The following is a 27,513-nucleotide window of genomic DNA, read 5'->3' on the forward strand; positions in this document are numbered from 1 at the left end:
ATGACTCCTCTGATGGTCCATTTAAGTGAATCCCATAAGGTGGAAGTGTTCATGTTGGGGAGGTCATTTAGTGTGATGTATTCTTTAATTGCGTTGTCAATTTTAAGTTTATGTGCTGGGTCAGAAAGTATGTCATCGTTAAAGCGCCATCTTTTTGGGGGCAGGATAGTGTGGGTGCTTGCGAGCTTAGTGCTGATGCAGGAATGTTCAGAAACTAGTTTGGGGGCTATATCAGTTTCGTCAATGAGATGTGTGAACAGGCTTGAGAGTAGGATGTAATCAATCCTAGAGTAGGAATTATATGGTGCAGAGTAAAATATGTAGTCCCTCACGTCTGGGTGTTGGGAGACGCCACGAGTCCTTCAAGTTAAACTTGGAGCATATTCTTTTGAGGACCTCATGTGAGCGTGTGGGTTGGATTTTGCATTTAGATTGTCGATCTATATCGAGATTCCATTGGAAGGTTGAAGTCACCCCCCACAATAGTGAGGTTTTCCTGAGGGATGCTCTCAATAGTGTTAGAGACCTTTTCCCAGAAATCGGGGTCATCGTTGTTTGGCCCGTAGATGTTGACGACATGGCGCCTCTCTGTAGGTGCGTGACTAAGAGCCTACAGTTGTCATCATGGGTGTGTGAGATAGTAGTGATGTTGGAGTTTTTGGAGATAAGAGTGATCACTCCTTTTTTCTTGTGGTCAGCCGGAGTGCATAAAGTATGAGTAATCCAGTTGTGTTTTATGAAGTCTACGTCTTCTTCTGAGAGTTTCATTTCTTGGAGCAGAATTATATCTCCTTTAGTTTTCGCTAAGTAATCAAAGATTTTCCTGCGTTTCACAGGGGGATTGAGGCCTTTAACATTCAGAGATACAATATTAAGGTTTTCTGCTAAGGTTTTATGTTGTGTCATCTAGGGGTCTGATGTCGCTATAGTTACAATGGGTTCTATGGTTGATGTACCTGTGAAAGTGTCATCGCTGAATAGTTTACAGTAGGTGAAACGTGTGTAACGGATCATAGAGCGAGGCATTAGTGGTGTGCGTCTTGCGACTGGGCACAAATGGCTCTTGACCTTGAGGAAACTAGCAAGAAAGATCACATCTGATACTACAGCGAAATTTGAGTTAATAAGCCAACATAAATGGAATACAAACAGAGGGATCAACAAAAATTACACATACCCCCCCATCCCTGATTCCCCCCACCTCCCCTAGCCATCCCTCCACTCCCTCTCTCTCTCTCTCTCTCTCTTCCCTGAAAAATTCGAACTCAGGAGCTGCGACAGGAGAAATATTGTGATTTAACTAGGAGATAGAGTTCGTACTAAGAAAGTATTAGGTGTCATTAGGTGAGAGTGCAGCTGGAAGAGTTTTTTGCGGTGTATATTTAGAGCATGCATGAATGTATGTGAGGTGTATGTCAGGTAGACTCGCAGAGTCAAAGTGTGCATTAAGGTGTTTTGAGTTGGGTCTGTCGAAAGGTCTTAGGAGTAGTCGGTGTCATCGATGAGTGTGTCCGGCCCCATGCGATAGGATCAAAGGTGTGTCCTGTGTGGGTAATTGTAGAGCGTGTATTGGCGTGTATGAACTGTATAGCAGGATGGTTTGCAGAGTCTCTAATGAGCATTAGGGCGATTTGAATAGAGTAAACATCAGACAATTTGTATATCTTGGGAACAAACGTGTATTATATAAACATTGCATAAACATGTGAGTGTGTTTGGCTCTCAAAGAAGTCAAATTAGAAGGTAACAGCAAATAAAAGGAGAGCAGATCAAAGGATATCAGGTTTTCCGCTTGTTGGAGGGACCTTCAGCTAAGTTCATCTCTTGGGAGGGAGACTCCTCCAGGTGTCGGGCGAGGTCCTGGGGGGTTTGTGAAGATGTGTGGTCTGCCATTTTCCATAATCTTAAACTTAGCCGAACCTGCAAATGAGAATTGAATGTTTTTTGCCCTCAGTTTGTCCCTCATTGTAGGAAGCCTTTCCTTGTGTCAACTGTCTCTTTAGAGTAGTCCTGTGTGAAATTTATCCGCTGGTCTTCCCAAGTTACATGGTGGTTCTTCCTGGCGAAGTTTAGAATGGCATCTGTGTGCTGGTAGCGGAGTAGTTTGCATATCATCGGCCGCGATCCTTTTTTATTAGGAGAGCTGAAAGTTGGGATTCTGTGTGCTCTCTCTAATTCCAAGCCATGGTGGAATTTCAACCCCGTCACCATCGGGATCCAGGATTCAAGGAAGACCTCGCATGAACCCGCATCTGTTTCTGATCCTTCCAGGATGCCAAAAATGCGTATGTTCCCTCTTCTGTTTCGATCTTCCAACTCCGCGTTTTGCTTCTTGAGTTCACTTGTGACTATGTGGAGATGTTTGAGTTCTTTGATGGCTTGGGAGGTCGCATCTTCGGCATCGCTTATTCTTTGTTCTGCTTCACTAATTCTTGTGCCCATAGTGTTCATATCTGCGCGAATCGCAGTAAGTTCTAATTGCATGGAGTCAGTGTTTTGCTTCCTGGATTTCGCCAGGTCATGGACCTCAATTTTTAAGTATCATGTCCATTGTGCTGTTTAGATCTGGTTTGACCTTAATTGGAGAGTCCGAGGTGGTTGGTTCCGGTCTTACTTTCTTGTATGAAGATCTGCCTTTTTTCTCCGCCATTCTCGAGCAGGGTTTAAGTGATGGATGTGGTTAAGCGGTTAGGCTCGACACTCTTTTTGATAACTGTTGAGTAACAGATACTTCCTTGTCTGGCTTAATGTAAACCCTCTGTACGTCTTCTGTAGGATATGCTGAACTAGTGGTGTGTGACTCTTATATTCTTTGCGCTCGATATGTGAGCTTAAGTCACGTTGGCAGGAATGCAGTGTAGCAATGTAGCGATGAGGTTGATTGTGGGTAGGGACAGTAAATTGGTAAGGAGAACTTGTTGTAGAGATGAGGTGGCGCTGGTTAACAACAAATATCTGTTGTGGTTCAGTAGTGGTCCTAATATTGGAATCGAATATTTCAGTGATCACTAGTACCATGTTGCACTTAACTATTCATTTATCACTGTGTGCAGACAGATCAGTGAATTGTAGGTAAATGTATGTAAAACCTACCTGGAAACAGACTATTAAATTCTGGTTTCAGTTTGAACTTCAGGTTTGATGGCAAAATGCAAAGAAATTTTTTCTAGAAGCTACAGGCAATTTTGTTTGATAAAAGTACTTTCATATCCCTCCGGTTTCCCTATCGCTCAGGTGATTTAAAAAGACCCCTTGCTGTTAAAGCTTCAAGGTTTGTGATTTACATGTCCATCCTGCAGGTACATTAATGAGTTGTTACACTTCTACTACCTCTGCAGTAAGTAGGTTTCATCAAAGAAACCGAAAAGCTCATCTTAAGTGCACAATAAACAGGAATTGCATCCACATTTTTGGACTGGAGTTGCCTACTCAACTGAACTCCCTTAAGCCATGTGTTCTTTAGCTTCGTAACAGAGTTACACCAGAAGCATTAGCTGCAAACTATTGCATGGTTACCACTAGACGAGTGGCAATTAGTATCAAACAGGATCACATATATTTAGTGCATTCCTGCAACAGTTATTCCTTTGCATGTGAAAGCAGCACACACTACTTGAAGCAATATTTAACATTTCTGCTTTAATGCAAATAGATGATTGGGTACATTTGAGCAGGAGAATCTGGTTTCCGATCACAAGAGGTGAAGCTGTTGTCCCATTGCTGAGGTTGAGGGATACCACCAGTTGTGATTATACAAGTAGTACGGTAGACAGATGGATGCAGTACAACGACTAATCTTGCTATTTTGTGTTGTGCAGTGTTCTTGGAGTGGTGGTGTTCTGCATTTCCTGAACAATGAAATGCCAAAACTATAAAACTTAGCTGACGCCGACTACACTGACTAATTATTGGGTATGAAATAAAATACAATAGTCAAGAATGATATTCACAGAACTGGGCATCTTTACATCAAGATAACAGCCTGCTGCCCCTTTGCTGTTACCATCAGATCAAATTTCTGGAGGATCCATCCTCTGCTTCTCCGTTGCCTTACTGCACAGATCAGAAACCTCCAAGCTGAGTGGATGTTGAATTCTCAACTTTCGAGCTGGACAAAGCATAATCCTGCCCAGACCTTTTTCACACCTATGCTGTCCTCCAAGGCAGTGCTAGAGGGGAATAACTTCTGTTTGCAGAAATGATAGAGTACGAAGCTTGAATTACTCCCTATAGCGCAGCACAATATAGCAGCATGCTGTAGCTCAAACACTCTTAACACTGCAGTATAGAACACCAAGGAACGGTGTCTAAAAGGTCTGCCATATTGCAGTATAGGAAATCTTCTGTTTGATTGTTCACAGAGTGCCCGCCCGCTGGAATGGTCCGATCATTTTGCTGTCCATTTCTCTTTATCCCATACTAAGAATCTGGCTATGAGTGGCTATGGTAAGGGCGAATTAATCCATCGGTGGGGTAAACTTGATATCACAAAGTTGAACCAACACCTTCTGACTAACCGCCCTGAAAATAGTGTCACCTCAGTTATGGATTTGAATACGGTCGTGTCCCATTGGCTTACCAATGCTGTTACTGCCCTCCTTCCTTTAACCTCGAATCAATCTAGGTCACATCGTTCCCCAGCCCCTTGGTTTTCTCCTGATTTGAAGGCCTTACAAACTGAATGCAAAACTCTAGAAAGGAAATGGAGGCACTCTTATTCGGACTCACAGAAGATTCTTTATAAAGAGGCCTTAAGGCGATATCATTCTCAATGTAGAAATGCAAAAGCTGCCTACACTGTGAACACTGACGCAAGCCCAGAATTGCCCTCGTACTCTTTTCTCCGTTGTTAAAAAACTGTCAGGAGTGGATACTGTGCCGACACCCCCAGCTTTGAACGAAGTTCAATGCAATTCCATTGCAGAATTTTTTATTGCCAAGGTCGAGTGCATATACGACTCTATGAGCGCTCCCTCGACTGTTAATGAACATCAGTCGGTACGGAAAGAAGGGACGGAACCACCACTCCCAACAGCGAAGGTTACTAATTGGCAGTTATTTGACGAGGTTTCGTTCCTCACTTGTCTGAATAGTATAAGATCGGGCTCTCCTCGTGATCCTGTACCTGTTAAAATCTTAAAGTTACTGGATCTTGAACCCCGACGGGTTCTTATGAGACTCTTAAATGCATCCTTAACAGAGTCCCTTAGGCCCCAGGATTGGAAGCATGCAATGGTTGTTCCTCTCCAAAAAAAGGCTGGAGTCGATACGTCCAACCTTGCAAATTTCCGCCCCATATCCTTACTACCTGTTCTCTCAAAAGTGTTGGAAAGATACGTTAACACTCAGCTGAACCATCTTGTGGAAAGTTCAGGATTCTTACACTCCTCCCAGTCTGGCTTTCGTGCGCACTACTCCACCGAGATGACCCTACTGGGGGTGACTGAGAGTTTGCGGCACGTTATCGATCGCGGGGAAACATCAGCACTCATCCTTTTGGATTTGAGCGCGGCGTTCGATACTGTGTCCCACTCCATTCTTTTGAGTTCTCTCTGGTCCCTGGGAGTGGATGGTCCTGCGCTAGCCTGCATTGCCTCCTTTTTAAGCGAGCGCACTTTTCAGGTTTTTTCTACAAAAGCCACATCCGACATCTGTTCATCGGCGTATGGTGTCCCGCAGGGGTCTATACTCAGCCCCATATTGTTCAACATTTATGTTAGACCCCTAGCTACCATCGCGGAGGAAACTGGGCTGACCATTTTTTCATACGCCGATGATACCCAAGTGGTTTTCTCCCTTTCCAGCAGTGAGAGTAACAATGTATCGACCCTGAAGTCCGGACTGTCCCGTATGGCTGAGTGGATGCAGAGGCATTTGCTCAAGCTAAACGGTGACAAAACCGAAGTCGTTATTCTACGGAAGCACAAAGATCTCTGGGGCCCACAACACTGGCCCAGTGATGTGGGACCTCTTCCCCAGCCAACATCTGTGATTCGGAACCTCGGCTTCCTTATAGATGACAAACTCTCCATGAGGCAGCAGGCCACTAAGGTGGCCGCCATCTGCTTTGCCACCTTGCGTTGGCTCCAGAAAATTCTATGGATGCTGCCCCATGCCACCAGGAGAACTGTAGTCCAGGCGTTAGTAACCTCTCGCCTGGACTATGGAAATGTCCTCTCTCTTGGCGCAGACGTAGCAACCATCAATAAGCTTCAGGTTGTACAAAGTACAAAGTCAGCCAGACTTCTTCTTAACATCCCGAGGAAATCATCGGCCTCTCAGGCTCTCCGAGATTTACACTGGCTCAGGATCTCCAGCCGTATAAAATTTAAAGCCCTGTGCTATCTTTTTAAAATCAAACAGGGCACGGCTCCTAAATATTTGCAGAGTCTTGTTCAACTTTACACGCCAAGTCGCACATTAAGATCCTCCGCAAATTGCGACTTTGTTGTCCCAAGATTCAAACTTGCAAGGAAGCGGGGTCGAGCCTTTTACCATCTCTGTCCCAAATATTGGAACGCGCTTCCAATTGCGTTGAAATCTGAAACCAACCTCTTTAGTTTCCGGAAAAAACTGAAAACTATGCTTTTTCAATAAAATATGAGTTGCTGCTATTGTCCTATGGTACTGCTGCATGTCCTTTTCTTCTTCAGTCTTTCCCTTGCGCCGGGAAACCCACTGTGGGTAGCTGTTGCGCATTACAAATTCAAAAAAATAAATAGGGCTACTTTTAGCACCCAAACACAACCTCCTGCAAACAGGATCCTGCACTGTTTGGTGGAAAGGGATAGTATGGGACGAGGGAAGAGAAGAGGATGAATCATTCCACATGGTCTGAATTCCCACAAAGTGACTGTCAACATAACAGACTAATCAAATGATGCACTACTGTACAGAGAGGTGCAACTTTGAGCTGGGTTTGACTGTACAATACAAGCATATCTACAATACTAGTTAGGGAGCAATTGCCTAAAACAGGTCATCACTGTAAAACATCTATAGTAAAATAACAGAAGCAGAGACATTTTCAGGAAAGCGGCAGATTCCTCTTCAGAAAGTTGCAACGGTTTCATCTACATGTTGAGAAGCTTGTATTTTTAGGACGGCACCAATGGCTAATGATACATATGCCAAAACCCATAATCGAAAATGTAGCAATTTTTCTTTTTAATTTAACAACGCCACAAGGACAACAACGAGCTCACAGTCACAAGCACGAGGAATGGCCTTTAATAAGGAGAAAGAAAAAAAAAGAAGTTTAAAAACTTGGGGCAAAACATGAATTAAGGAGTCTTCCAAAAAACAGGGAGCTGCTCAGTTTATATTTGCTGATCCCTTTTTAAACGAAACCGTAAAGAGGATGAGGGGACAGAAGTCATAAAAACTGAAACCGAAGCCCATTCAAGGTAGCCAGCATCTCAAGTATCCCACATGCCATGAACTGGCAGTTGCTTAAATAATTTGTTTCAGATTTCTGTGAAAAATGGGCTCTGTCCTTTACACCACAATTTCCAATATTTGGTTTTCGTTCGACGTTTTTCATACAGCTTTTGACTGAAAATGTTGTGTTTCTGGTATGTCTGAAGAACATTTTCTTAGTAAGATACGCCATCTGCTACCGAGATGAGTCTTAAAAACTATTAGGTAAGCTTCTACAGACAGCCTGTGCTGTGATGATATTTTCGCACATACAGTTTCTTCCGATCGGAAATTAACTGGCACCCCAAGATTTGTAAACAGGGGTGTTTATGCCAGTAAATTGTGCGTTTCAGAGTTCTGCCATAGTCAAACCATTGCGTGTCCTATCATCTCCAGATACAAATACTTTCAGTGCATTAAAAAACGATGACATACTATGATCCTGAGATTCAGATCTACAGGTTTATAAGGTCAAATCTACTATTCGAAAGCCAGTCCAAAAATATATGGGGAGAGGACAACTTTCTCTCATATATTCCAAGAGGCTTATTTAATATTTTACCTCAAGTCCTGGAATATTTTGGAGAAAGTTATAATTTCCTAAAGTATTTTTAGGACGGATTGGAAAGCAGCAATTTTAAATTGCAGAAAGTGTCGCCCTGAGAGCGCAGCTCAGGGCAAAAAAACTAGGAATAGGAGAGGATGTGGCCTAATGGCTAGAGGAGTAGAGTCTCTGCAGGGATGCTCAACATCCTGTGATTGTGGGCAAATCACTTAATCTCCCCGGGGCCGATTCACAGAACTAACTTATGACAAAATCCTGAACGTACTACTTTTGGTATTCACAGAAGGCATTTAGTAGTCTTAAAATTAGGATTTTGTCCCTGTCCCAAGTTAGGATTTTGTCCCTGTCCCAAGTTAGGATTTTGCCCCTGTCCCAAGTTAGGATTTTGCCCCTGTCCCAAGTTAGGATTTTGTCCCTGTCCCAAGTTAGGATTTTGTCCCTGTCCCAAGTTAGGATTTTGTCCCTGTCCCAAGTTAGGATTTTGTCCCTGTCCCAAGTTAGGATTTTGTCCCTGTCCCAAGTTAGGATTATGTCCCTGTCCCAAGTTAGGATTATGTCCCTGTCCCAAGTTAGGAGTCTGTCCCAAGTTAGGAGTCTGTCCCAAGTTAGGAGTCTGTCCCAAGTTAGGAGTCTGTCCCAAGTTAGGAGTCTGTTTCAAGTTAGAATTTTGTTTCAAGTTAGGATTTTGTCTTAAGTTAGGATGTTGTCTTAAGTTAGGATTTTGTCTTAAGTTAGGATTTCGTCTTAAGTTAGGATTTCGTCTTAAGTTAGGATTTCGTCTTAAGTTAGGATTTCGTCTTAAGTTAGGATTTCGTCTTAAGTTAGGATTTTGTCTTAACAAACTTAAGTTAAACTTAAGTTCAACTACTAAATGCCTTCTGTGAATACCAAAAGTAGTAAGTTTAGGATTTTGTCGTAAGTTAGTTCTGTGAATCGGGCCCCCGTGCCCAACAAAATTAATGTGTCCTTTATTAACGCAGCTGGTACTCATGTAAAGCGCTCTGATACCTTAGGGTAGAGTTTGTGCTAATTAAAACTAAAAAAATTAAATAACGTCCCCAAAAATTAGAAATACCACATCAATATTGAACATATCTACATATCCAAATAATATTGCACGTAATGGTCATAATTTATTTTTTGCACCATACAATCTAATAACACTCATTAGTATGTTTGATCCATATTTGTCCATGGGTAAGTTCCTTATGATAATTTTTTTTAATTTTTTTTAAAATTAAATTTATACTTTATTACACCCTCAATTCACATACACAGCCGACATCGCCTACAACCCGGAGGCCGGCGGCATCAAAAAATCACCCTCCAATCCCTGGGTAAAGGTAAGTTACACAGCCGTAAAGACCAACAGCCCGAGGGCCTGGCGGCGAAACTGCAGGTGTGGAATAAGTGTGCAGAGGCATTAGATCATAGTAGCAACCATTGAGTGATCACAACATATAAGAAGAATGCACACCCCGCAGCGCCATCAATATCCGTCCCAGGTGCAGCATGGCGTGCCAGACTGGAAGGATCGAAGTAGCCACCCGGGAAGAACTGCGTATGAACCCAGAGTCGGAGTCATCACCAAAGGGGACCCAGGGAAAGGTGAATAAAGGGGGGTGAGACCCCCCAGACAATAACAAACCCACCCACCCCGAAAGAAGAACAAGCCAGACTACTTGAACCCGTGTCCACCACCCACCTCCCACTCTGCACCACAACCATGGACCCCTCAGCCAGGCTAAGGGAGATAAACAAATGCCCGCTAGGGCGGGATAACGCTCAGGGAAGGGGACAGCGGTTGCCACAAGCTAGGACAGCCGTCACAAGCAACCCCCAACACAAAACAACTCAAAGATCAGGCACGATTCACCACACTGTCACAACGCTAAGGCCTTCAACTGACACACTCCCCATCCACAGCTGACGCAGCCCCCTCCTCCTGTAGCACATCCAGCTCCACACTCTCTGGATCCGACTCACCATCCTCTTTCGCACTTTGAAACGCCCTAAACAACCCCCAAAAGTTTTTGGGTCGACTCTTCGGAGGTAGGAGTTCACTATACACCTCCGATTGCGTGCAACAGTAAAGCAAGTCTGTCTCCCAACGTTTTTTAGTGGGAACTGGCCCCCGCATCCAGCACAGTGCTATCAGCCGCTTTGCCGTCAGTAATGCCATGTCCGCAAGCCGCCGCATAGCCACAGGAAGAGGTTTTGAAAAACCGAGTAAGGCGAGCGCCGGGTTAGGCAAGATCACCTCTCCAAGGATAGCGCTAAGGTCCGCAAAGACCTCTACCCAGTACTTATGTATGGCTGGACAAGTCCAGGCCATGTGGAGAAAGTCTGCCGTGTGAAAGTGGCAGCGCTCACACTCCGCTGAGTCCCTAAGGCCATACCTATGCAACCTCTCAGGCGTGTAGTAGACACGCTGTAGGAATTTAAAATGCACCAGGCGGTGCCTACCGTTGAGCGAGATTTTCCTAGTATTAGTCGCACAATAACGCCACATGTCGTCTGAGATGGGAGACTGGAGGTCAGCCTGCCAGGCCAATCGGGCCTTGGAGGGGGGATATTGCCGTTGTCTATCACCCAACGACTTAAGAGCTGTGATCAGTTTGCGAGATGAAGGGGTCTTGATTACATAGGTGAGTTCCGGCACTTCCGGCGGTTCAGCTAGGTCCGGGCCTAAAACGGCGAGGGCCGCTCTACGAACCCTGTGATATTGAAAACTATGAAGTAGCGTTGCCCCGGGATAGGATTGAAGGACCTGCTGCAGCGTTTTCAGGGTGCCCTTTGAGAAGAGATCCCCCATGGTAACAATGCCTAGGTCACGTAGCGCCTTCAGGACGCCCTTCTCAGTCAGTGGAGCCAACCAGGCTGCCCATTCTACACGGAGCAGAGGTGAATACAGCAGCGTGCACTCGCGGGAGCCAATCAGTGCATGCCAAGCATGATTCGTGGCAGCTATAGAGTCCAGATTGCCGACCCTTCTATCAGGTGGATAACAGACTGTTGTCGGAAGCGGGACGGGGTCTGCAAAGAGTCGCTCCAGTTTCACATGAGGGATACCTGGATCCCCATGAATCCACGTATGTAGATGTGCACCCTGAGCAATCCTATAGTATCGCTCCAGGTCTGGAGCCCCAAGGCCTCCCTGTTCATACGGAAGGGTGAGCGTTTGCCACTGCACCCGCGGCTGTTTGCCCCCCCACGCCAGGCGGACAAGTGTCTGGGTAAGTTGCCGGAAAAAGGCTTTGGAAAGGACTACTGGTATATTCACAAATAGGAAAAGGAACCTGGGGAGCACCACCATCTTCATGAGTGCAATCCTGCCCATGAGTGAAAGCGGGAGCCTGGACCACACTTCGACATCATCCACCAGTTTGGAGTAGGCTACTCCATAATTCTCGCGTATCAGGACCTCCGGGTCCGTCTGAATGCGTATCCCCAAGTAGCGGATAGAGTCCGTGGTCCATTGCAAGGGGTACTCCGAGTCGAAAGGGAGCGTCACCGGCGTCAGGGGCAACGCTACTGACTTGTTCCAGTTGACGCGGAGGCCCGAAAGAGCCCCGAACCTTACCACTTCCCGCAGCACCGCAGAGAGGTTAGTCTCCGGGTCCCGGACATATAGCAGAGTGTCATCCGCATATGTTGAGATACCGATCTGGTACGTCGGAAAGTTTATCCCTTCAAACCGATGATACTCTCGTATGGCGCAGGCGAGGGGTTCCGCTACCATGGCATACAGCAACGGAGAGAGGGGGCAACCCTGACGCGTGCCCCTCCCAATCTCGATGGGAGCAGTGACCAGGTTACCTATCTTTAGCCTCGCAGTAGGTTTGTAGTATAGGGCTCCCAACATTTGTAGAAACGGCTCACCTAGACCGAACTTACGAAGGACCCTCAGCATGAACGACCACTCAACAGAATCAAAGGCCTTCTCCATGTCCAAGAAGATGGCCACAGCTTTGTTTTCGTGTTTGACATGCTGGATCGTGCCCAGGACCGTACGGATGTTATAAGTGAGATTGCGTGAGGGAACAAACCCAGCCTGCTCCGGGGCAACTAGGTCCGGGACCAGCAACGCCAATCGAGTCGCAAGCACCTTAGCATACAGTTTCGCGTCCACATTTATCAGCGATAGCGGTCGGTAGGAGCCACACTGATTAAGGGGTTTGCCGGGTTTCGGGATGGTAATAAGCAACGCCTCTCTCATGGATTTCGACATGCTGCCCTGTTGGCAAACGTCATCGAACAAGAGCATCAAGTACGGGACAAGTTGGTCCTGAAAGGCCTTGTAGAAGGACACCGTGAGACCATCCGCTCCAGGGGCGCTACCAGATTTCATGCCCTCCAGCGCTTCCGTTATCTCCTCTTTCTGAATGGGTGCTATAAGAAACTCCCTCTGCCAGTCGGCCAGGAAGGGCATTTGGATGTAGCTTAAATAGTCGTCGATTTCGTCCTCGAGGTGTGCGTCCCTCGAGGAGTAGAGGGCAGTGTAGTAGGCGTGGAATTCAGCCAAGATATCCTGCTCCACCGTAACCACCGCCCCAGCAGCTGTCACCAACTCCTCGATAACCAATGGGGGCCTACTGTTGCGCATAAGTTCAGCTAGGAGTGCACCAGGCCGCTCCCGTTCCCCATACACACGCGCCGTCGCGTATTTGCCCATATGTTTAATTTCCCTGTCCGCTTCCTCCTGAAATTCATCTAGCAATGACTTAAGCGTGACCGTATCAGCTGCGTCCCCCAAGTCCACCGCCCGACTATCCAGGTCAGCGAGCTGTGTCTCGAGCAATTGCAGGCGTCGCCTGATAGCTTTGAGCACCCCAGAATGCTTCGCCATAGTCATCCCTCTGATGTAAACCTTAAATGCATCCCAGAGAACTTGAACGCCATCCACTGAGCCCACATTGGTCGCGAAATAGGCCTCTATGTCTCCGGCGAGTTCCCCTCTGAAAACCTCATCTAAGAGGGAATACGGGGGGGAACCTCCACGTGAATAGGGGAATCCTCCTGGGAGGAGCCACCAGCAATAAGAGCAAGGGCGAGTGATCAGACAGCGTGCGCGGGAGAACCGTGCAACCCTTAACCATATCTAGCAAAGAGCGGGAAACGAACCAATAATCTATGCGTGTATGAGTGTTGTGATAGGCCGAGTAGTGAGTGAACCCACCCCGCCCCGAGTGTCTGTGTCGCCACACATCAAGCAAATCAAGTTTCACACATTACGACAAAAGGAGGGACGCGGAGGCTGCAGGAGACCTAGGGGGGTCCGCAGATCTGTCAAGGTCCGGGTTCAGCACCAAGTTAAAATCCCCCCCCCCACAGCATTCTAGAGCCCACAAACTGCCTGCAGCTGACAGCAAGCGAAGAATAGAACTCTGGGGAATCGTAGTTGGGGCCATACACATTCACCAGCAAGAGATCATGATCCTTTCCAACACAACGTGCAACCACATACCTCCCCTCCGGGTCTACCGCCACCCGGGTCAGCGACAATCGGGATTTGGGATTAGCCCAGATGAGCACCCCCCTAGCATGCGTTGTGAACCCCGCAGCGACACAAGCGGGGACAAGGCCCCTCATCTGCAACATAGGGCTGGAAAGCGGCAGATGTGTTTCCTGCAGTAAAGCAAGGTCAATGTGATGGCGTTGTAAATATGCTAAGACCTTCCTGAGTTTGCGGAAATCGTTAAGCCCCCTCACGTTCCAGGTCAGCAATCGCAGAGACCCCAGGGAGCTCTCCGTACTCAGTGATTCAGCGGTCGACATGGCAGATTAGAAAGTAAAATGTCGCAGAGCAGATAGTGTGGCAGACACAGTGCAGTAGTCGGCAAAAACAAACCCCCCACCCGGCAAACCCTGAACGCCAAACAGCATGGCAGCAACAGTACAAGAACACAGCCAACAATCACCCACCCACAGCCGACCAACCCCAACCCGGTCAGACAGAGCATAGCACTACCCACCCTGAACCCACCCGAAACACCCCACTACAAACCCAAGACCCCCCTAGAGGGTCAGAAAGCCGAAAGCGCAGGGGCAGAAGTTCTGGCTAGACTACAATACTCTCTAACAAGGGCCAGATACAGTCGCTGCTCCCAGCCCCACCCCCATTGCGTTCGGCACCCCACCTAAGCCCCAGCAGCAGAACAAGCAGAGTGGTGAATAATCAATCCCAACGTTCCACCGGGAGCACACCCCCGATAACAGAAGAAAAGCAACAAAAGTTCGAGCCCCATTCCGTGGCACCACCACGAGCCAGGCAATTTAAGGGTCACAGACTGGAATGCAATACATACAGTCGCAGTGAAGTAGCCAAGCCAAGCTACACGGCAAGGGACAGTTCAGCCCTGACCCTCCAAAGATACAGCTTCCTCATCCTCCGTACGCTGATCCCTCGGGCTGTTGCGCTGTTCTTTGGCCCATTCCTTAAGCGATTTTTTCAGGTCAGCCGGGTCGGTGAAAAAATGCGAATGACCTTGTTTATTGATCCGGAGTCTCGCCGGGTATAGCATGGCATAGTCGAGCCCCATGTCTCGCATCTGTTTCTTGTAGGGGGCGAATCGCTTCCGCTCCTCTTGCACCCGAGCTGTGAAGTCAGGATAGAGGGAAATGTTCATTCCTTCAAACTGCAGTTCCCCCCTTTCCCTCGCCAGACGGAGGGCCAGGTCGCGGTCCCTGTAGTTCAAAAGTTTTGCAATGATTGGTCTCGGGGGGAGGCCAGGCTGCGGTTTGGGACCAAGAGTGCGATGGGCCCTCTCAACAATAAACATGGGGGAGAAGACGTCCTCCCCCGGGAGCTTGTGAAGCAACTTCTCGACGAACAGTTCCATCTTTCCGGTGTTGGTGGATTCCGCAACCCCCGTGATGCGGACGTTGGAGCGCCGTGAACGTGCCTCCAGATCTTCCGTTTTGTCCTGTATGACCTGGAGGAGGCGGCCGAATTGCTTACGGTCCTTATCCCACTCCGTTTGGGCCTCCTCCGCCTCCGTCAGCCTGCGCTCCGCCATGTCCAAACGTTCCGCATGTTTGTCCACCCTCTCGGACATCCGGTCCATACGGAATGATAAGGCGTCGATTTTCGAGCCGATCGCTGACATACTTTCCTGCAGGCCTTTCTCCATGGCGCCGAGCATTTCGCGAATGTCCGCACAGAGCGAGCCTTCCGCCGCCTGCGATGATGTTTCCGGAGGAGCACCCTCCGCGCCCCTTGGCCTCCGTTGCTCGAACGTGAGCTTCGGCTGATTTCTGTCGCCCTTCCCCATGGCAGAGTTCACAGTATATGGGCTAAGCAAGGAGCAAGAGGCGGCTCGATGTAGGGGGAGTGCTGGGGGAGCGAACTCCGCGAAGCAGTCCGGTGCGCAGCAAAGAATGGAGATCAAAGATGGCGGCCGCGGGCCGCGTGGCACAGACTAGTCCAGGGGGAGAAACCCAAACTCCAGACTCACGCCACGGTGCAGGTCACACCGCTGGGTGTCGAGAAGCGCCAGTACACACCAAAGCACACGTCCCAATACCAGTGTCTTTCCAGTCCTCAGGCCGATCAGAGTAGCGGCGGAGCCCGCCAGCCGGCAGCCGTAGGGCGCAACTTCCCGCGGTCCGGTCCGTAGGCCACTCCAGGGAGCCCCAGGCCTCCGCCAAGTAGTCGCAGCAAACACACACGAGGCAAAAGGGCAACAGTGAGCAAGCACTGGTGAGGACCAGTCCAGATTCAGCACAGGGTAGAAAGCAGTCCAGCAGATCGGGGCCACACAGCAACTTCACGCCGCACGTAGTGTTACGTAGGGCGGGTAGCTCCCAAGGATAGTCCGCGGATTGCGGCCTGGTCCGCCACTCCAAACTCCGCCGGTCCGTTGATCGATGCCACCACCGATTTCGATCAGGAAAGGTGCCCCCAGCAGCTCTAGGGATCGTAGAAGCAAAATCCGCCCCCGCTGAGGACAGTGAGGCGCCAAAAAGGATCAATTTGACGAATATTAAAGGGGCTCAGGCGAGGAGCTCAGCTCTCACACGTCTTGCATGGACGCCAGCAAGCTCCGCCTTCCAAGTTCCTTATGATAATTACTAGGAACAGGACAACAAAAATGCAAATCACATATTTAACAAGTTCGTCCAATATTTTAAATGATGTATCGGAGCACAAATGTGAGCAGTGTATTAAGTGTATGTAAATAAAGTGCAAGTTACAAAAAAGAAAAAAAAGGGAGAGGTGGGCACGTGGAAGAAGTGCTTACAGAATTGCGGGCAGCAGGCTAAGCGCTCCATAGCAGATTAGGCACTGGGAGGGTTGCTGCATGTGAATCTACATCACTAAGATTCTTACAGGGCAAGGAGCATTTTGTGTTTGTAACATGTGCGGCTGTAGATGCTTAGCACAGTATACCCCACCCCTCCCCCGTTGCGGTGGCTAGAGCATGAATGATGCTTGTTGGCGGGCCAATATTTCCACAAAGTAATGCTTAGTAAATGGGTGTGGTGTTGACCAAATACCTGCCTTACAGAGGTCAGCTAAAGGGATACTGCCAAGGAAGGCAATAGAGGGCCCTGGGGAGGAGTGTGAAGTACCCATTTGGCATTTAGGTAACAACTTTGAATGCATTTGACAATCCATCTGGCTAGGTCAGCTTTGGAAATGGCTTGTCCCTTGATAAATTTAGCAAATGAGAAACATTTGGTATGATTTGAGGAATGTTTTGGTTCCGTCAATGTAATACTTATGTGACCTTTAAACATCCATCCACAGAATCAGGCTGTTGAAAGAAGTCTGTAAGTTCAATAGTTTGAGTGAGGTGGCAAAGTGATACTAATTTAGGAAGGAAAATAGGGTTGGTTCTAAGAACTACGCTATATATGGGGATCTACATAAAGAGTTCTTGGATGGTAAAAGCTTGTAGCTTGCTAATGCACTTAAAAGATGTAATTGCAACTAGAAAGGCTACTAAGGAACTGGAGAGGACATAAATGCAAAGGTTTAAATTGTGGCCCCATAAGTCTAGTAAAGACTCTGTTGAAGTTGAAGTTCCAGATAGGGCCTGCAGGGTTCTGTTGGGGTACTACTCTATTTAGTCCCTTCATAAATTCTTTGACCACTGGTATTCTGAACAAAGATGTATGCTGTCTGTTCTGTATATAAGCTGCAACAGCAGTTGGGTGGAGGCAGATAGATGGGTAAGCCAATCCTGTCATTTGTAGATGGAGAAGTTGGGTAATTAACACTTGTACTGTAGTGTTTCTTGGTGATGCAGAAGTGGTCAAATCTTTTCCATCTTGCTACGTAACCAGTGTGGGTTGTAGGATGCCTAGCTTCCGGAGGATGAACATGCATTAATGGGTTAGGTTAAGTTACCCAAATTCTAGGACCTTAGGTGCCAAATCGCAACACTAAACTGTGCTGGGTCCAGGTGTCTGAACTGTTAGTGTCTCTGTGTGAGCAGATCTGGTCTGAGCGGGAAACATCTTGTGGGGCATGACTGAGGTTTTAAGAGTGGAACACTGACCCAAGTTGGCGCAACTCAAACGAGGGTGAGATGTCTTCTTGAGTTTCTGATCACAAATGAAAGCAGAGGGAGAAGTGGAAAAGCAAATAGACCTGACCAGTCTGTCCATAGTGCATTCCTCATGGACTTTGGGTGAGGGTATCTGAATGTACAACCTGGGCATTTTGCACTTTCTACAGTGGCAGAGAGGTCTATTTGCGGAGTGCACCACCATTGGAAGTATGTGTGAAGGACATGGAGTTCCCACTCGCAGACTTGTTGACGCGTCCTGCTGAGTAGGTCTGCAAAACTGTTGGCTACTCCTGGGCGATGTTCTGCAAGTAGGTGAATCTTGTGGTGAATCGCCCAATGCCAGATGCTCTGTACTAGTCAAGAGAACTGGAGTGAATGTGTGTGCTTTTGCTTAGGTATGCAATACATCACTGTCTTGTTTGTGCTGATTGGAACTACCACACCCTGAATGATTTAGAGAACGGCATTGGAGTTATACAGCCAAGAGCCCTAGAAAATTGATAGGGTAACCTTGATTTTGAGGGGGCCACTGTCCCTGTATTGAGTGATGAGATAAATGAGCGTCCTGCTTACCTCCCCAGAGAGGCATCTAAGGTAATGGTCACATGCGGGACTGGGTCTGCAAAAGGCTTGTCTTGCACCATCTTGGTGGGTGTCCACCATTGCAGAGAGCAGTGAGCTTTGGCTTGAACCAACACTAGATCTTTCCCTTGACCCTGCGCTTGTGACCAGTGGACTGCCAGACACACTTGCAGGAACTCAAGTGCAACCTTGCATATGGTACTGTTGCAATGCAACAGGCCATCATCCTGAGAAGGTGGAGGATCGTTCACACTAGACTACGATGGTTTGGTTGAAAAAAAAACAGCATTTGCGGGAAGGCAGCAACATTTGTTGGTTGGGGTATGTTTTGGCAGCGAGTGTGTGGAATATGGAGCAGAGGAAAAAACGCAACTGAAAGGACAGAAGGTGTGATTTTGTGGCATCTATGGTAAATCTCAATGCATGAAGCAAGGACATAGTTGCTTGTGTGTGCACTAGGCACTGTATCCTACTGTTACTCATGATCTATCTATCGTCCAGGTACGGGAATACGAGAATTTTCTCACTGTGAAGGTGTCGCTGCGACGGCTAAACATTTTGTAAACACCTTTGAGGCTGCAGTGACCCCGAAAGGTAATACCTTGAACTGGTACTTGCCACTAAATGCAGAAACATTCGATGAGCAGGGTGGATGAGAATCTGTAAATGAACGTTTGAGATAGTGTTGACATCATGAACTCTTGCTGCAAGAGTGGGACGACCTCTTGCAATGTGATCATGCAGAAACGTTCTGACACGATGCAACAGGAGATGTAAGCGTTGACTACCCCCCCCCCCCCAACTGGTGTCTGAAAGGACACCCTGCAAGTGGTAGCGCCTATAGATTTTGCCATCTCCTTACCCTTTTTTAAACATTTCAACCACCTGGGGGCCGAAGAGATGTTTTTTGTCGAATGGCTGGTTAATAAGATGCTGTTGGACTGCAAGTTTAAAACCAGAGATACAGAGCTAGGCATGGCAGCGTAATATTATGCTTTTGCTTATGACCCAGAAGCTGTGTCAGCAACATCCAATATGCAACGTAAATTGAGGTTGGAAATCATTTTGCTTTCTGTCACAATCACCACCCTCAACGGCGATATTGCTCTGGAAGATGTTTGAGTATATTCTATCTCCTCCCACTGTGCTCTATTGAAATGTAATAGGAGAGCTACTAAAATGGCTATTCACCAATGGGAAGCCGTTCCTAACACCACCCTCTTACCCAAAATGTCTACTCTAACTTGTACTTTGAGGAGGAGCATCGTCAGTTGCATAGGCTGAGGCGCATTTGCCGGCAAAGTGGACAACTAGGGATTCTGGTGGAACTTGCTCCCTGATCTATATGGAGTCCTTGGTGGGATGGTTTAAACTGTTTCTACCCTCGGGGTCACCACCCTGGCCCTAACAGGGTTATTCATTTTTTCAGGGCATATTAGAACATCCAGTCTAATATGGGTGAAGAACTGGACCGACCTCTCAGATTAGGAGAATGTCTCCATAAGGAAGTGTGGTTCCTCTTGCAAGACATGCATATCCACCTCGCGGTAGCTGGCGGCCTAATGAATGACTTCATGATATAAGGACGTATCATCTGGAGGGGAGGCCATACCAGGTTATTGGTCCAGTTTAGGATCGCCTAATGGGTCCACATTATAGACTTCACACAAATCATCAGTTGGTTCCCACCGTACTGGCTGATCATAGGGGTCAAATGGACCTTATGGGCGGTGCTCTACGGGGAGGTGGAGTAAGGTGACCCTGCCGGGGAGCCTTACAGGCGCAAGGGTGAAAGAATTGCTGATGAAGGAGTTGATGGAGGAGTGTGCGGCAGAGATATAGAGCTAGCGGCACTGACACTGTGGTTTTTTTGTGGGTGGGGCGGGCTCTTTTGTGGAAGACTTGGGAGCAGTCTTTTCCTCGAAAGCCAACTAGGCACAAGAGGCAGTTTGTCTCATCGTGCTAAAGGAACACAGATTACAACTCTCGTGGTAGTCGGTCCACAGATATTTAGCTTAGCATTGAGGATAGTATTGGAACAGTGTTTGTTCCATCACCCATGGCTCATTCTCGGATGTAATGCTGCATGCAGAAGAGTCTTCAGCCCCCGTAGCTGCTCAACAGAGACCCAGTATGGAAAGTTCGATGGTCTTTCAGTGACCAGATATAAAAATCTGGTTATGAATTATAAAGGAGGGGAACCAAAGGATCCGACAGACGCTTAAGGGCGACACTGAAATGCAGAGCCTATTCTGTGCACGTCCGAACCAAGGGTGGAAAAAACACAATCTATGATGAAGTCAGTTTACATTTGCAATATGCATTGAGAAGGGGAGTCACAATACTGCATCTCGGAACTTGTAAACATTTTTCAAAGAAGAAAAACTTGCAAAAGACCGAGCCCAAGAGTAAATTGATGCTTAAAATGTGTCTACAGCCACACTGCTACACATATATACATGCACACATATATATATTTGTTACATTCTGAATTGGTAGGCACACTCAGTGATTAAACTTACCTTGCAAACATTTCGAGGTCTCTTGCAAAGGTTTCTAAAAATAAATAACAATCATTACATACAAATGTGAGTCAACATACAGAAATAACGTTTCTTATTTAAAAGGAACATTTAAATTGCCCAAAATAAATTCAGCAGTTATTGTGCACAATGCAATTAAAATCCCAACAGACCCCCAATGTACTACTCAATCTCATACATAATTTCACAGATGACATCAATCTTAACAGAGGTAGCATCATATAACAATTCACATCAATGCCTTTACTACTAATAACTTTAAACAGGTATATGGAGATCTCCCCCAGCAGGATGGAGAGCTCCCTGTGGTAAAGTATAGGGAAAATATTAAAGTTGGATATTCTTTAAAAAAATATTGTCATGTAAAATCTAAGTGTAAATTAATGTTGATTACTTTAATCTACAACTGATACAATACAATGTTACAACGTATTAACTCAGCAAAATGCCATGTGTATTTGTAAAGTGCACTATCACCTGCGTGGATACACTGGCACTGAACAGGTGTTTGTGCCTAGCCATGCCTATGGTAGGTTGATAAATTCAAAGTAAAGGTCTTCAGCTTCTTGCAGAGTTCAAGAAGTGATGAAGAAGCTCTGATGTGGAATTGGGGGGATTGTACCATGCTTTAGGAGCAATGTAAAAGAATGTCAGTCCTCTTGATCTGGGTCTCTGTATGCATGGGATGTGTTGTATAGTGCCTTGAATGTGTGTGCAAGGACTTGCATTGAGTTAGTTTGTGAATCGGGAGGCAGTGTAGTTCTGAGGCGTGTGGAAGTTGTTTTTTAGTGAGTGTGATCCTTAGTTACAAAGACTTCTAAAGATGGTCACATAAGAGACGTTGTTTGGTACTTTCTGTGCGTGTTTATTTGAAAATGAGGTAAAGAAAAGCTACTTCTAAAGAGCTCAACCAACACGTGTTTTGCCCCATGTGGCCCGAAAGCCAGGCTTTCTAAAGGCTGTTGTAGTCAATAAACCATTACAGAAATATATTTTATCGTTTAAAATATTCCAAACAAGAGTGATATATAGAGTGAGAAACGAACATGAAGTGAAGTGGTAATGAGAAAGGGAAGAAAAGCAAAGGAAACACGTAAAAAGAATCAGAAAAAACTGAAAAAAAGAGAAAGAAAAGAAAAAAATAAATAAGAAAATAGAAAAAAGGAAAAAAAATTAAGGAAAAAGTCAACATAAGAAGAGGAAGAGAGTGAAGAATGGTGTTAGAAAAGGTGCAACATAACACGAGACAAGGCAAAATTTATTTATTTCATAAGACAGACATTACACAGATAACAATCATTAAACAAGAAAATGAGTCAGAATGTATTCATTTCATAAAACAGTCATTAAATAGATAGGGCGAATGCAACAAGAACAAAATACACAAAGGGTCTCATGAGAAGAATAGAATAAAAATGTAAGTATTGTTTGTTAAACCCTACTACACCAGATATCACCTGAGGTGTGGAGTGTTAAAGAATTCTAGGTGAGAGAACGCAATTTTGATTTTTTTTTATAGTTTAATTATATTTTCTGATATATCCAGATATTAGACTAGGATATTTTACGGCATAGAGATATAACAAGTCCCCAAGCAGAGCGAAGGTAAGTTGATGATTAGTGGTATACCTGGTCTATAAAAAGAAACTGGAAAAGACTATAGGTATATATTATGTAGTTCTGGGAAGCTAAGCACCTCGTGAACTACGTGTTTAACAGCTTAGTGAGATAGAACTGTCCTCTTCCAGAATTAAACTGTTGGGTCCTACCGTTGAATTGACTACGAAAAGGCGGATCAATGGTATTATTTCTCCTAATACGAAACAATCCTCTGTTTGTACTAGAAAAATTTAAGAATTAAGGATTCATATTTATAGACGAGGTACTAGTTGAGCTGTCACCCATACATACTATGCCCTTCATACGTCCTAAGATGAACCCCGTATTCGGGGGGGGGGGGGGGAATCTTATCAATATACCTCACAATCCATATTTTTTTTTTTACTAACGGTCGGCGTTCTAATTGGGTCATTCTTAGGTCTGCAGATTTAATAAAAAATCGAAGTATTAAAAGTTTGTATACGTGAGTGTAATTTGATTAATTAACTCTTGGTACCAAGGCAGGTTTACTCACCGCAGTATTGTGAAAGTCCTCTAATCCTGTAGGCCTTTACAATGAGCCACAGAGAATACGGAGTATATCCGTACAGGCCGTGTTGAACTAGGAAGTACCTTCCAACGGCTGGGTAGGGTCTTCCGGTCCTCGCGATGGACTAGGCTGTCGCGGGGGGGGGGGGGTAGGGGGGGGGGCAGGGGGGGGGGGGGCAAATCTTTAGTCACGTCACTTCTCAGGAAAAGGATTTAGGCATTCAGATAACGTTTGTAACTTGTTCCAACCTAGCATACTTTTGTAAATAAGTTGTATTGATCTATGTTTTATTTTGTTATTATTTGGTGTGTTATTTTATATCCGTAAAGATGAGAAAATTTAAATGAAAGACTATGAGGTACAGTAATCTAGATGATCTATCATGAAAACCAGTATAATCCAAACCTCATAAATTTATTTGATAAGTCTTATGTGCATCGCGTAGTCGCAGTCTTATTGTTCAACATATTAATATAACTTCCTTGGCCTGTCGTCTGTGATGTATACATAGTATTGAAAACTGTTTAAAGTATTAAAGGCTGTTCGGAGGGAGCAAGGATAATTAATGAGTTAAATCATCCATGATCAAACACAGATTATTTGATAGTTCTGAGGCGTGGTATGATGAGAGTTCTGTGTAGGAAGCTGCGGATAAGTCTGGCTCCAGAGTTCTGGATGGTTTGTAGTCTTCTAATGAGTTGCCTGGTGATCCAGGCCTAAAGGGTTTTCCCATATTTCAATTTGCTAGCTACAAGGGTGTGACAGTTTTTCTAGTGTTGCTTGAGAGCCATTTGAAGATCTTCCTCAGCATCTTTGGGGTGTGCAATCAGGATGCAGTAACAGCATTAACTTATGCAGTCATGTTCAGTTTGCGGTCAGTGATTATTGTGATGTTCGGGGTGTGGTTTCTGCGTCAGAGTTTGGCCAGCCAACAGTTGGAGTCCCAAGGTGAACTGTTCTTGACGAAGATCACTACTTTTATCAATGTGGCGCTTGAGACAGATGGCTTTCATCCAGTTAGTGACTTGAGTCATGACGGTGGTGAACTTTTCTTGTGTTGGGTGTCTTGTACTAGAGGGATAGTAGGATTTACGGATTGTCTGTATAGGTGAATATGCGGATGTCATGTGTGCCGATGACATTTGCCAGAGGAATTGTGTATGTGTTGAAGAGGATGGGGTGAATGATGAACCTTAAGGGACTCCGCAGAGGAGTTTGCAGACTTCTGGGGAGTGAGTACCAGGCTGACAGCTTGTGTTCTATCCTTTAAGAAGGAGCAGATCCCCCCCGGAGAGCAAGTCCTTGAATACCAATCTTGTCCAGGCACCCTATGAGGATGGGATGTAAAACAGTGCCAAATGCTTCAGAGAGGTCCAGGAGAATGAAGGCTGCCATTTCTCCTCTGCCAAGTTTCATGAGGATGTAGTCTGTGGTGAAAATCAGTGTTGTTTCTGTACTATGGTTGGGCCTGAATCCGGACTGCGTGACGTCAAGGAGCTGGTAGTCGCTTAAGTGGTCTGTGAGGAGTTTGTTGATTAATTTCTTAGACAGATATGGTAAGGGGGAAATGGGTCTGTAGTTGGAAAGTGTGGCTGGTTCCGTGGATTGTTTGTTAAGCAGACATGTTTGAAGGTGTCCTGGTATATAAAATCGAGTTGATAGAGGCGTTGAGGACGAGTGCTAGTGTTAGTGTTTCACAAATCAGTAGGAATACTTTGGTGAACCGTGGGGGGTGGGGGGGGGGGGGGGCTGGACGGGTTGGAGGAGGTCAAGGGTAAGATGGGGCCCAGAGTGGATTGGCTGTATGCAGCGATTTTTATAGTGGTGATGGAAGGCCACAAGGTCAGGGTCCATTCATCGGTTCTGATGGGAAGTTGAGGTGCGACAGTGACGGAGTCCAGTTGAAGGTCGAAGTTGCTTATATGGATGTGATTTTGTAACCAAAGAATTCCAAGAGCTTGTTGCAAATGTCTTGTGAGGGGGTGATGTTGCTAAAAGCTGCAGAATGCGCAGTGAAATCTTTGCTAGCGTCGATGTGATCTGCAAGAGCTGTGTGCTTGGTGTTACATATCTGCCAGTGCTAGCGTCTTAGGACAGATTAGATGTTTTTATCTGCAGTGTCTTGACTAAATTAAATATAATAACGTCACTAATAAAGTTTCAACATAATTCATAAAATAACCTTTCCCACCCAAAAAATGATTTTTTTGTTAATTTTGTAAATTAGGTTTTTAATTTAAATTTTGTGTAATATTTAAATAAGAGTTTACAAGTTAAATATACACACCCAAAGATATATTATATATATATATATATATATATATATATATATATATATATATATATATATATATATATATACATATACATACATATACATACATATACATACATATACATACATATACATATATACATATACACACACACATTGTTTTTTTCAATGTTGAAATAATTACATTTTTTAACATTAGTTCCTATGGGAGGTTATTTTATTTCCCGGTCTATATTGCTTTCTATGGGAGTGTTTTGCCATAATTTTTAGTGGCCGTGTGCAGTGCATCACTTACTGCATGGCTGAACTGAAATAACTTTACACCGGTTTCCTCACCTTTAGAGCTGTACTAACTTTAGATGTCTAGTCTGTAGATATCAATGGTCTTACTTGTTTGCAGTTGTGTGTTTATATCAGTATTTCCCTCTCTAACCCCTCAAACTTCCCTAAAGCATGATACCCATTTATAAGTTATTCCACCTTGTCCCTCCCTCATATACTATCAAACCATATAGCGATATGTACATAGATCTCTGCACAGAAAAGATAGTAGCAGAGGCCTTTGCCAATAGGTTTATGAACAGCATTTTGTTGGATGTGAATAGTACGACTGTAGTACTTCTTTCGGACCCACAAAGTCTGTTGACAAAACAACAATACCAGTGTCGAGAATTAAATATAAACTTGAGACTGGAAGAGATTTAACCTAGTATTAAACCTGAGAACAAATAAGTAGTTAAGATGTTTATGTTCGAGCCAGAAGACAAGTCTTGTATTTTGAGCTTCTCCGTTTAACCACATTGAACAATCTCAGGCAAATCAATGGCTACCTTTTAGTCCATTTCCCTACAGACAAAAGAATTGTAGGGGTGCAAAGCGTAGTGTAACATGAAAAAAGCGGTGTCACCCTACTTCATCTCATTTTTCTTGCCTGTCTTTTGGTTCTCTCTGAGTGGACATAATCGCAACTCATTGATCATGATCACCACATTTTACTTGACTGGTAATGGTGTGTTCTCCAAATGTAATCCAATTAGAAAGGAAGCCTTCCGAGGCTTCCTATGTACAATAACCACTTGTCCCTATAACTGGAACCTTCCTTTCCTCAGTATGTCTGTTGTATGTAGTATGTGAAATTCCAAATCTAAAGTATGGGAATGACCAGTAACCTGTGTGCATTGTGAACCACGTCCAAAGAGGGCATGATACACAAGACTGAATGAGCCAGCAGTTTCCTTACTGGCTTCCATCATACTCTCTGGACTTGACAACCTGCATGCACTTTGTTTTCAAAGTCTATGCTGCAAAGCAGTCTACCACGCTAAGGGATAACCTACTTCTGTTACTAAACCAAATCAGTTTTCTTACAAGTGCCTAAAACTACAGCTCAATCTTTACTGGGTTCTGGAGGACAATGAGTAGGCCTGGTGCCCCTCTTTGATAAGTGGTTTCTGTAAAATCCACATACCGCTTTAGGATCACTCCTACCTATGCCCGCCAGCACTAAAATTAAGGGAGAGGTTGCAAAGTCAGAGAAAAGCATTCCATTCTGATTAGAAGATCTTTTGAATTTCCAATGAAGTTTAGTCTTTGGTTGTCTCTGCATTCCAACCACTGGCTTAATAAATACCCTTAAGCTACAATTTTATATTCACCTGCACTTCAAGAAACCTTACCCTGCAGTGATGGACTCTTTGTCGGGTTTGCGGTTGTAATCCTACACGGCTGGGAGCAAGCCCCAGCCCCTGGAGGAAGCCTTCTACTAAGTCGGCTCTTGGAAGAAAAGAAAGATTAATCTTTAACCAAGGGAGCAAACAGAAGGTCATAAGTTACCAAAATGTGCACGCAGAATGTCTTGAGGAGCTAATTTACCCAGGTGAAAGGCGTATTGAAAGCACTAAGAAAAAGCATTTCAGACAGTTCCTCCATTCACATCTTCTTTTGGACCCTAATCGAGCAGGTGTGCATGCAAGATATAGAACATAGTAATGTATTCATGGCCCTCTGAGACTAACTGCATGAGATGCCTCCAGACCCATTGCTGTCTTCCCCCAGGATCTGTCAGTGACATTGATACAGTCTACGACTCAACGTGGAAGCCCAAGGTTTGAGCATTTCTCATTGGGTTGACTTTTCTACTAGTCACCGATAGTAGCTTAGGCTCTAAGGCGGCCGCCAATTAAATTCATATGGATGCACAAATAGCATTTCCATTTTGTTAATACTTGACCACACTGCTCATTTACTGGGTGTAAAACCCAATGTTGCAAACCATGCTTAAAGTCGATCCACTCATATGGAGTAAGAATGCTACATAGATCACATTTCCTGTGGGTGTCTCCATGGTTAGGAAGTAACTCGCTGTTTGGCCTTGTTGACACAGGTTCGAAAATATTCTTTAGCTCTGAAAGCTTCTGTAAACTGCTTTAGGGCAGCAGATTCCGTCCATTTACGAAGAGCCA

General features: G+C 45.4%; 2 protein-coding genes across 3 annotated transcripts in view; one reads left to right on the plus strand and one right to left on the minus strand.

The window, feature by feature from the left end:
• LOC147710658 (uncharacterized) overlaps nt 1-27,513 on the plus strand; it is a 509,433-nt gene that overhangs the window by 156,673 nt on the left and 325,247 nt on the right. The window lies entirely within an intron of this gene.
• The window catches only part of CENPS (centromere protein S), a 121,169-nt gene that overhangs the window by 55,726 nt on the left and 37,930 nt on the right, over nt 1-27,513 (minus strand). The window contains exon 3 of the mRNA XM_086921344.1: nt 20,607-20,640. Within this exon, the coding sequence (XP_086777470.1) occupies nt 20,607-20,640 (34 nt within the window). The remainder of the gene's footprint in view (nt 1-20,606; nt 20,641-27,513) is intronic.

Source organism: Lissotriton vulgaris, chromosome 5 (genome assembly GCF_964263255.1).
Source record: "Lissotriton vulgaris chromosome 5, aLisVul1.2, whole genome shotgun sequence".
Lineage (NCBI taxonomy): Eukaryota > Metazoa > Chordata > Amphibia > Caudata > Salamandridae > Lissotriton > Lissotriton vulgaris.